We start from the raw sequence: 11,363 nt of genomic DNA, 5'->3' as shown, positions 1-11,363 counted from the left end.
TTTTAAGGCAGTTTGTAATATGTTAAAGCTGACATTGCTATGAGAAGAGTCGAATACTGAAAGGGAGGAGGGGGTATGGTTTGGCGGTGCCACCCCTGTCGTGGAGCGGGCGCGGCGAATGGCGTGTCCCAAGGCCGCGGCTTCCGCCGGCGCAGGAGGCTGGACCCGCCGCTGCCCTTGGTTGCGGGGTCGTGGCCGGCGCCGGGACCGCAGGTGGGTCGGGGGCCCGGGGTGGCGAGACGCCGGGACCACTGTCGTGCAGGCGGGGAGCGTGCGGCCCTAGGAGAGCCGTCGACGATGGGGGGGGAGGTCTGGGCCTCCCCGGGCGTCAGGGCGAAGGAGACGGGAAAAGGGACGGGAAGCGGGGTTCTGGCGGGCGGCGGGGCCGCGTTTCCCGACCGGTGGCGGGTGGAAAGGGGACTCGGAGGCTCTCAGAGTGGAAAGCGTGTTACTGATCTCGGGGGGCCGCCCCCCCGGCCGGGCGGTGACGGTAAAGGAAAGCGCCTGGGACCCGGAGCTGGGCTGCAGCGGGGAGGGAGCCTCACGCTCGTCCCGGTTCCAGCGTCCGTCCTCGTTACGGTTGGAAGCTGACCTCGCCCTCTCTCGTAAATCCCAGACCATCTTGAGCCGACCATTCCACAAAATGTGCGCTTTAAAAAAACGTAATATTTACTTTGTGCTTGGTTCCTGGGCTGCATGTGTCGTTAAGTCAGGTGACTTCAAGGAGGTCAGTTTCTCCGTGCATCCAGCGCTCCTTTTCCATCGGTTAAAATCGACACTTTTTGGTCAATACATATAAAATGCTGTGGAGACCAATTCGAAAATAGAAATGTATATATGTTTGAACGTCTAATCTTTATTTTTCCATGTGAATTCAGAGTGACTTGCAAAAAAAATATACACACCAGATAGTTTTCTTTTTAGAAGTTAAGTGGGAAAAATTGGGTTGAAGAAAAAGTAATGCGTACTAGGGAAAATAAGATAAAGTGAGGAATGATATAAATATAAATATGTACCTCTACACTTACTGTAAGAGACAGTAAGGCAGAAATAAAGAGCTTGGATCAAGCAGCCAGACCGCCTGACTATAATCCCAGCTCTGCCACTTACTGCAGCTGTGCCCTTTGGCAAGTTGATTGTACCTGGATTTCCTCATCTGAAAAAAATACGTCTACTGCATTGGGGATATGTATTAATTACTATTTGTATAGTACTGTGAGTATTACTTGAGTTGGTGACTATGAAAAGCAGAAAGAATAGTCCCTTACACAGACTGCTATGAGAGTCAGCTCTTTCTAGAAGTAGGTAAAAAAATTGATGGGTGATATGATTCCTTGAGTCCATAAGATAAAAGCCAACTAGTTTTGGGTTTTTTTCCAGGAATACCATAGGTACCCCAGTTCTCAAGAGCAAAACTTTTCTTAAGGGAATCTTCATATAAAGAAGACATTGATACAGGGTGGGTAAAAGTAGGTTTATAGTTTGCATAGAAAATAATTCAGTAATTAAAAAATAATATAAGAATAAACTCTGTGTTTCGCATACTCACAACTGTAAACTTAACTTTTGCTCACCCCTATATGTTCAGTGCCCTCATGGGCACCCATCCAAACCTAGGCTTATCTCATTGGAGCCTGTCCCAGGTCCTCACTGCCCATCCCTTATGGTCTTGGACCCATGACCAAGAGCCTGAAAGCCTGTCTATTCTCCCTCTCCTATCCATTCTCCAAGGAATCATTCTGGCTCAGTTTTTATGTCCATAAATCTGACTTCCCTGGGCATCCACTCGAAGTGAAATGAACAGGAAAAATTATGTTCAGTGCTACTGCTTCTGAAGTCTATTAAATTGTAGATTTTACACTTGTAATATGAAATACCTCTGGGACTAAGATTTGCCATTTCCTTCTTAGGGATGAAATCAGGCTTCCTTCATGGTGGTTGACTCCAATTCTGGATTTTAAATGTACAGAATCCTTTTATCTATCAGTCCCCCTATCTTTACCTGTAGAATTTCATAAGACCTTTGTTCAGCAAGAGCCTCCTCAGAGTAGAACCAGATAAAAGTTAACTTCTGGCCATGTTGAAAGAATGCCAGTAGTAAGTGGTTGACAGCACACAGGTGGCCGTGGGCTTATTTAAAACAGTTTTGGGCTGAGAGTCACATTACGTTTTTGGTGTTGGTTAAATACAAACAGTATCTAACAGTTATGTTAAGAGTTAGAATTGACACCTGTTAAGAAATTTAAGGAACTTTATAAGGACAGGTGGCAGAAAAAATACCACTGGACTTTTTTATAGAGTCCTATATTGTCTAGTATTTTTGCAGCATAGTGTTTTCAAAGTTTCATTTTCCTGCTTGACTAAGGCATGCATTGTTATTCCCATACCTGACTGGCTCAAGTTTATAAAACAAGTGGCTAACTTGGTGGCCAATGGTCATAATCACACAAAGTACCTAAGCATTTATCAAAAAGTACTTACGGATCTAAATGCAAAAAATGTTAAGAGAACCACCATCTTCTAGGAAATAAGATTAGTTAACATTTATATTCATATGTCCAAGAACTATCTGTAGCAGATCAGCTGGAGAGTTCTTTCAACTATGCAGATTTTTCCAGCCCACCCCAAAGGTAGGTAGGACCAAGGAATAGTTAGTTTTGAAAAAGACTCCCTAGGTGATTTTGATGTATAGTCGAGCTTGAGGATTCCACCTGTACACAATAGACTGAAACGTAAAATTAGTTGATAACTAAAGTGTAAATTATATATTTTAAACACCTTATTTACTTACACCCTAATTTTCTAGATCAGTGACATTCAGACTGGAACCTTCTGTAATATTACACTTTATGAAAGACAGTATATAGTATAGCTATACCTAGCTTCACTTTATTGCACTTCACTGGTGTTGTGTTTTTTACAAATTGAAGACTAGACCCTCCACCAGCAAAAAGATTATGACTCACTTTATTGGGATACTCACATTATTGCCTGGTCTGGAACCAAACCTGTAATATCGTCAAGGTATCATGTAATTGTGCAATTTTTAACTTCATGCGCATTTCCTAACCCAGTGCCTTTAAATAGGAGTGATTCAGGTTTGAGAAATGAAGAATTGGAATGTGTGTGAGAACCAGAATCTTAGAAGGAGGGGCAGAAATCCAGTCTACATAATCCTAGCACAGTTCAGTGCTAAGCACTTTTGTTAGCAGTAGTGTATAGTCATGCACCATATTAATGACATTTCAGTCAATGACATACCGTATATAGGATGGTGGAACCATAAGATTGTGATGAAACTGAATTTCCTGTAAGAAATGGAAAGAGATGTGGTTCAGAAGGAATTTTCTTTCTCTGCTGGAGTATAATTGTAGGTCTTGGCAGTAGGTTCCCTCACGGACAGCAGTTCGAGTGCAGAGATGACATCCCAGTCCGTGAGCCACTGACCTGTTTCAGCACAGAGGAGCCTGTCCCCCCCAGCACTACACGTTCAGAGGGTGCTGCTGCCCTCCCAGATCTAGCCTGATGAGAGTCTTCAGAGAACATTGTTATAAATTCTTTGTTGAGGACCTAAGACCCTGTATGAGGACATAGGTCCACAGGAGCTATCTAACAAGTATTAAGTGCCACTGCGACTTTAGTAAAAGCTTTCTGTGGTAGTGTGGGACCAGCCTGTCCCTGGACTTTGGAAATATTTTCAGGTTGTAATGATATAAAGCATAGATAAGTTATTTCTTCCCTCGGCTCAATGCCAGAGAAAGCCCTTTGTGCCAGATAGGGTCAATGGAACCAAAAACAAATTTCCAAATTCAAACTGTTGTGTCCTCAGTTCTACACCCTGTCCATGTTAAGTGCCCTTTCCATGAATACCACAAAGTTCCTTAATCTGACCACTGCTCCAGCGTGCAAAACCACGTTTCCATGACAGTCCCTTGTGTTCCTTTATCCTTCCATCTTGATTTCTTTTTTTTATATATGTTTTTATTGATTTTGGAGGAAGAGGGAAAGAGAGAAACATAGATGAGAGAGAAACATTATCAGCTGCCTCCTGCATGCCCCCTATGGGCATTGAGCCCACAACCCGGGCATGTGCCCTGACCGGGAATCGAACCAGCAACCTCTCGGTGTACAGGATGACGCTCAACCAACTGAGCCACACTGGCCAGGGCCCATCTTGATTTCTCATTCCTGCTGATCTCAGGCGACCTTTCACTCCCTCCTGACAGTCTCTGTCACGGTGATCTGTGCCTTTCCCAGCCAGTTTCTCCTCGGTATTTCCAATCAGTCCAGCCCACCTCCCTGTTCTTGGAGCAGCATTGACAGCTTCGGGGTTCTATTTCTGACCGTGTCGGAAGGAAGCAGGGGGAAGGCTTGTAGGACTGTGTTTATAAAGCCCACGGTAGTGTCCTAGCCTTCACAGTCACTCACCACTCACCACTGACTCGCCTAGAGCGACTTCCAGTCCTGCAGGCTCCGTTCATGGTCAGTGCCCTCTACAGGTGCGCCATTTTTTATCTTACCGTTGTGTGACAATTGCCTACTATTCAGTAGAGCAACATGCTGTGCAGGTTTGTAGCCTCGGAGCAGCAGGCTGTACCGTGTACCCTGGGTGTGTAGTAGGCGCAAGGACGAAACTGACTAAGGATGCGTTTCTCAGAATGTGTGACTGTCACATGACTGAATTCTTTCTAGGGTGTCATCAATGTGTTCTCAGCCATTCTCTATGATTTATTCATTTTAGATTCTTGCACACAGGGGTGTATTTTGAGTTCATCTTTATGTGCAAATTTTTACAGAAAATTGACAGTTCACCTATGTTTTTATTGAATTAGTGTAAACTTATTTTCCGTATGATGATTTCTAGTTCTCATATTCCTCCTCTGTCTTTGGGAACTCTTAGAACTTAAAAGCTCTTAAGTACCATAAGTATCAGTTCAGGGAGTTGTCTCTTAGAGGCACTGTGATATAATCGAAGGCATCCAGAGCTTTGGAGTGAACCTAAGTTTGAATTCCAGCTCTGCACTTAATACCTATTTGAGTTAAGCTGCTTTCTTATTTATAAGGAGGATATAGTTATTTCATGTTAAGCATAGGACTGTATACTATGATGTCTTTGGTACCTAATAGTCATTTTATAAAAGTTCCCTTCTCTCTATGTCTTTTATAGTGTCATTTAATTGACATTCAGATCTACTGTGACATTATTGAATATGGTTTTTTAAAAATTTCAGATATTTTCATTTCCTTTCAAAAATTAGTTTTCGGCTTTGCACAGTAGCGGTATCATAGCCAATGAGATTTATCCAAGACAAGATTATTGCTGATTTAAAAATTAGTATTCAGTAATTACAGCTTTATCTAAAGAATTCTGCTTCTGGCAGAATGGTATTAGTCTATATTTTAGCATTGTGAGAGGTTCTAAAAGCTTTACACATGTAAAAGTTTTAAGTCAATACTAGGTGGGTACAGATACTCAGCTTTTGCAGGTAGAATTTATACTCTCTTTCTGCATTATATCAGCAGATCACTGATGAAACTAAGGGAAAAGTTAATAAATTGACTTTAGTGCATTATAATTCTTATACTAATCATTGCCATCTATATAATATTTATTAAGTAGATTTTATGTAGTATACTACATTCTGATGCCATGCAACTTTAGAGAGGCTTATGCTTTTAATACCTGTTCCTATATTCAGGGCTATATTCCTGTTTCAGATTCAGTTTGAAAAGATATTTCAAAGACAGTTATATTTATGACAATCTTCTTTTTTTTTAAGCATTCAGGATGAATTTAATTCAGCTTGTGCGGGACCACTGGGTACATGTTCTTGTCCCTATGGGATTTGTCATTGGATGTTACCTAGACAGAAAGAATGACGAAAAGCTAACTGCCTTCCGGAACAAGAGTTTGTTATTTAAAAGGTTCGTTTGGGCATTTTGAAACCAACAATTAGCCAGCTTTTGGAAGTACTCTTAATATCATATATGCCAAAAATAAATAGAAGGGCTAAATCCCCCTACCTCAAGGCCTTAGATTTAAGTGATATTATTTTGTAGTCTTGTTTGTTGTTTAGTACTTGCATAACACTGTATGGTTACATTTGGAATGTAAATAAGTCTTCAGTTTATGAACAGGCTATTTCAGATCTTTGAAAAATCCCCCTTTTTTTGGAATTCAGGGTGCATTTTAATATAGAAACAATGTTTGAAATTAAACCATTCCCACCAAAGCCTACGTTACATACAGCTTTCACATATATTATTATATACCCTGTTACTTAAGCCATGGGGTAGCTGAAATAAATGGTGCTAATTGTGGCTTGTTGCTTTGTTCTCAGCAACACAGCCTGAGAGCTTTAAGCGTGGTGGTTGAGTGACCAAGTGGCACTGGTAGCCGCCATTGTGTCTCTGTAGATGGCAGGGTGTCTGCTGCTGGATGTGCATCTGGGTAGGAGGAAGCTCAAGAGACAAGAGAACTGAGCAGCAGTCACAGTCACTGTAGAGGAAGTTCACAGTCAAGGATTTCAGGAAAGATAAAATGAGCAGGAAAGTGTCTAGAAACGTTCAATAAACTCATTGAGCTTTCATAGGAAGATAGGCTAAGAAATTACAGTTTAATCTGGAAAAATATAATTTAAAAAAGGGTAAAGGTTTAAAACCAGGAGAGAATAGAAGGAATATGCTGAATGAAAATAAACTTTTAAATGGGTTAATTTAATAGAATATAAAGTATTGAATTCATATTATTCTGACTTTCCCTTTTATCCCCTCATAAGTTTTATTTATACTTTTTCCTTTCCTTCCTTTTTTCTTTCCACACAGGGAATTGAGACCCAATGAAGAAGTTACCTGGAAGTAAAGGCTGTGGCTGAATTACAGAATGTTCACATTTTTTAAATTATGAGAAAAATAAAAACACTTAATTTGAACAATTTGGAATGTGGTCCTTTTAATGCTGGAGTAATCTTTCACATTTCAAGTAATAGGCACACTAGCTTTAAAAATAATTACTGAGTGCCTGATTGTGTACTTTGATGTTAACTTTACAATTAGCATTTAATTTTCTGTTCTTTTATTTTTAATAGAATTAAAATATATATATATATATATTTTAAATTTTAGAGGGAGAGAGAGATAGAAACATGGATGAGACAGAAAACATCAATTGGCTGCCTTCTGCACGCCCCCTACTGGGGCTCCAGCCTATAACCTGGTCATGTGCCCTGACCAGGAATTGATGGAACCGGTGACCTCTTGGTGCGTGGGACAGTGCTCTACCAACTGAGCCACACTGTCTAGACTCTTGTTACTTCTTTTAGATCACAATAATATTAACTCATGTAGCCAATTTTTTCCTCAGATGTTTTTTAGAAAAAAATTTTAAACCACGTGCTCAAAGGAGCTTTAAAAGGATGATGCTAAGATTTTATTTCCAATAAAAAGAAATGATCTATTGATACAAGAGTTGAATTTCAGGTTAATTATCCTGAATGAAAGAAGGCAAACAAAAAGAGCACACACACTACATGATTTCACTTATATAACAGAAACTGCAAACTAATCTGTAGTAACAAAGATCAGTGGTTGTCTGGAGGACCAGGGTGCAGAGAGAGGTCAGAAGGAAGAATGACAAAGGGAAACATTGAAACTTGGGTGTAGTATATTTTCTTGATTGTCATGATGTTTTCATGAATGGATATATATGTAATCTGTTATATTCAGCTACCTCTTGGGAAATTAATTTGTTTTAGGTAAGACTGAGTATAGGAGTCAAATTACAATGAAATAATACTTCCTGATTATCATTGATTCTTGTCATAACTCGACAAAAACTGACCCATTTTAGCTTTTAAAATGTCAAATGTTAAAATTCCTAAGCTACTTGGCTTTTAGTAACAAAATGCCAGTTTAAAAGATACAGTGTTCAAGAAGACATATCTGTTCAATCTCACTTGTTAACAGTTTCAATGAAGTGGATTAGAGAAAAGCTGAGTTGTCCAAAGTGACATAGGAAGTCCCAGAAGTCCATGTATTCCATCTACCCTCTCCAGGAACTCTCCTGATTAGCTCAGTAACCTCTCTCTCCTACTGAATTGTGATACTTTTTTGCCAATCAGTGAAAAAGAATTCATGCATTTATTCACTGTTTTGTACCAACCCTTGATATACATAAGGAGCAAAACTCCTCTGACTCAAAAGCTAAGACTAGTAGCATATAAAGTAATAATTCCAGCATGATGTAATGCTTTAGTACAGGCATGTGCAAGGTGTGGTGGCGCAAAGGACTTTTCATCACAGGACTTTCTGGAAGTCAAGGGGAACAGCTGGTGCGACTAGCAGAGGGAATTCAGGGAGAAAGCCAGACAGGTGGTTGGTCCAGATCACAGTGCTTTTTAAGCCAGCAATGGGAAGTCACTGAGGGATTTTTAATAGAATATGATTTGTGTAATTAAAGGTCCCTCCCAGTATAAGCTCCATGAGGATGGGACTGTTTGTCTCTCTCATGGTTGTCATCCTATTATTTGACATGGTAGCACTTCATTTAAGTGAAAGAAATGCTGGGGAAATTTGCATGTTTGAGAGAACACTGAGCACTATGAATGGAACATATTGAGACTGGAAGCAGAAGACCAGAGATCCTGGGACTGGAGTGCACAAGATATCAAGAGGGCTTGAACTGAGTAGCGGCAATGAAAAGGGGAATGAGTGGCTACACAGCAAGCATTTGAGGACTGACTACAACGGGTGGGGTGGAAGAGTTTGGGGAAAAAATCAAGAAATGATTTCCAGACACCTGGCTTCATTAATTCATTTGAAAGACATCAACTACCAGATAAAGTCAAATAAGACATTTATAGGGTAATGGTGAAGATGTACGATTAAACGAACTACTATGGTACTGTGTGCAAGGCACCATGTATGAGAGAAGCACATGCTGGAGCTCAGAGGAGGCACAGGGACTTCTAAATCAGTTGGACAGCAGGCAATGCTTCCTGGAGGGTGTGGTCATTGGGTTTGAAGGACAATATGCATTATCTTACAAAGTTAAAGTGTAGGACGTGCCAAATATCAAATTTGATTATCAGAATAGGAAATGCAACAAATCTAATAGCTAAATCATACATGGCTTCAGAGGCAAAGCCAAGACCAGAACCTGTATTCTGACTCCCAGGCATTGATCTTTTCACTTTACTATGCTTGCTATTAATCACATGCTCAACAGGTCGGGAAGGCCTAACAAAAGGGCTGCTATTAATTCAACATTCCTAAATATTGCCAGGCAGTGTTCTAGCTGATAAGGATTTAACAGTGAACTAAACAATAAGGTCCTCTGGGTAGCATATATCCTAGTAAGCAATCACTGTAGAAAGTTGAATCATGTCCCTCCAAAATTCAGGTCCACCCAGAACCAAAGACCTTACTTGGAAATAAGGTCTTTGCCAATGTAATTAGTTAAAGATCTCAATATAAAATCACCCTGGATTTAGGGTGATTAATTCAATGAGAGGACACAGAAGAGGCACAAAGGGAAGAAGGCCATGTGACAACACTAGTAGAGATTGGAGTTATGTGGCCACAAGCCAACTAACCTCAGGAGCCTCCAGAAGCTGAAAAGCAAGGAAGAATTCTCCCCTTGAGACTTCGGAGCATGGCCCAACTGACACTTTGGGTTCAGATATCTGGCCTGAAGAATAATGAGAGAATTAATTTCTATTGATTGAAGTCACCAAGTTGGTGGCAATTTGCTTCAGCAGCCCTGGGACATGAATACAGTCATTTTTTTTTTTTTTTTCTGAATAATACACTAATAGTTCAAAAATCAAGAATAAAACTGTATACAGTGAAAAGTCTCCTTCCCACCTATATACTCAGTGCCTTTTTACCTGTTTCCTATTTACCTAGTTCCTTTCCCAACTCAAACAGGTGACCTTTGGGTTCCCTGTATATTCTTCCAGAGATTTGTAACACACACACACACACCACAATACATGTTTCTCTACACAGACACACTTTAAAAAAATCAGAAAAGATGTTTTGCATATTTTTTCACTTCATGAGACCATGATTTGTTTCCCCAGTTAGGCCACAGTTCCTTAAAAAGAACACGGACTGTTTCCCCGATACCATACAGGACTGTGGACTGCAGCAGAGGCCTCCAGTAAGTGGTAACCCAACCCTCCCCTGAGCAGCTGGTCCTCACTAGCAGTGTCCATTTCCTTACCTCCCACTGCCCATTCTGTTCCTCTGAACCCACTCACCAAAGTCACCAGTGGTCTCCATAGCAACAAAATTTAGTGGGTGCTTCTCCTTATGTGGCTGGACCTCTTGGCTGGACCTCTTGGAAGCCTCCTTATGTGGCTGATCCGTGAAACATTCCCTTTTCAGGGCCTTCATAATATTACTGCTTTTCCTCCCTTCTGAGCCAGTCTTCCTCTACTCTAAGGGTTCTAGAACCTTCTCAATCTCTTGCTTTCCCCCCTTGATGATTTCATTCACACCTACAGTGTCAGTTGCCCTTTTTATGTCAACGATTCCCAGTTCTACAGCCAAACCAGCCTCCTGCATTCCAGACCATGTATATATCCAACCATTACTCAACATAATTACTTAGCCTGGTTTTCAAGGTGCAAGATCCCCTCCTATTCTAGGGGTCAGCTTCACCAAACTCTTCTGCCCTCCCGCCCCCAACTTTCCTGGACTTTTCAGGTCCCTCAACTAACACAACCTCTTCCGGCCTGAACACCTGTGCCAATACAAGGTGTCTGCATAGGACACTGCTGTTCATATCCTCTCTGTGCCTCAGTTTCCTCATGTGTAAAATAGGGATAACAACGCCTGCATCAAACGTTGCTGTATTAAATTCATTAATATATGCAAAGGTCTTAGAAGAGTGCCTTCCCTACAGTAAACCCTGTACCTGTATAAACATTAACGACCATTTTTACACAAGGGCTAAGTATTGGGGGGCGTGCAATGATGCCTGTTTCTTAATGAGGCTTTCAGTGGGGGCGGAGGAAAAATATATTAAATAATTATAATCAGATACGATAAGTAGAAAGTACAAAGTAAAGTGGAAAACAAAAAGAACATAGAAGCCTGGAGAGCCTTAAGAATCCACAGCAATGGGTGGGAAGTGGAGAGATCCTCCAGACCGTAGGTGGCGCTGCAGCACCGCCCCAGCCGGCCAGCTAACAGAGGATAGGAGGACGCGCTACAAAGGTCACGTGCCCCTGCGTTGAACGCCCCCGCTTTCACTGGGCTCTTCGCGCCACGTGACTCTCATCCTCGGGGGTGATTGGTCCACGCGAGACACGTGGCTAGGGGCGGGCCGGGGTGGGGCGGGGCCGAGGTGGGCGGAG

The 11,363-nt window shown here is 41.4% G+C and overlaps 1 protein-coding gene across 2 annotated transcripts; it reads left to right on the top strand.

Annotated features, from left to right (window-relative positions):
* Nucleotides 1-133: 133 nt before the first annotated feature.
* On the top strand, nt 134-6,935 carry NDUFB1 (NADH:ubiquinone oxidoreductase subunit B1). 2 transcript variants are annotated; one of them, XM_081157527.1, is made up of 3 exons: nt 134-213; nt 5,781-5,925; nt 6,826-6,935. In XM_081157527.1, exons 2-3 carry the CDS (start codon nt 5,789-5,791, stop codon nt 6,860-6,862), a joined length of 174 nt encoding a protein of 57 aa, XP_081013653.1. In that variant the 5' UTR covers nt 134-213; nt 5,781-5,788; the 3' UTR covers nt 6,863-6,935. The 2 variants fall into 2 exon arrangements, with proteins under 2 accessions (XP_081013653.1, XP_081013654.1); XM_081157528.1 differs by having other exon boundaries at nt 144-213; nt 5,788-5,925.
* The last annotated feature ends 4,428 nt before the right edge of the window (nt 6,936-11,363 follow it).

This window comes from Miniopterus schreibersii (genome assembly GCF_964146895.1).
Source record: "Miniopterus schreibersii genome assembly, chromosome: 1".
In the NCBI taxonomy this organism is placed as follows: Eukaryota; Metazoa; Chordata; class Mammalia; order Chiroptera; family Miniopteridae; genus Miniopterus; species Miniopterus schreibersii.
The sequence above is the reverse complement of the archived record's forward strand: the minus strand, read 5'-3'. Positions and strand labels throughout refer to the sequence as shown.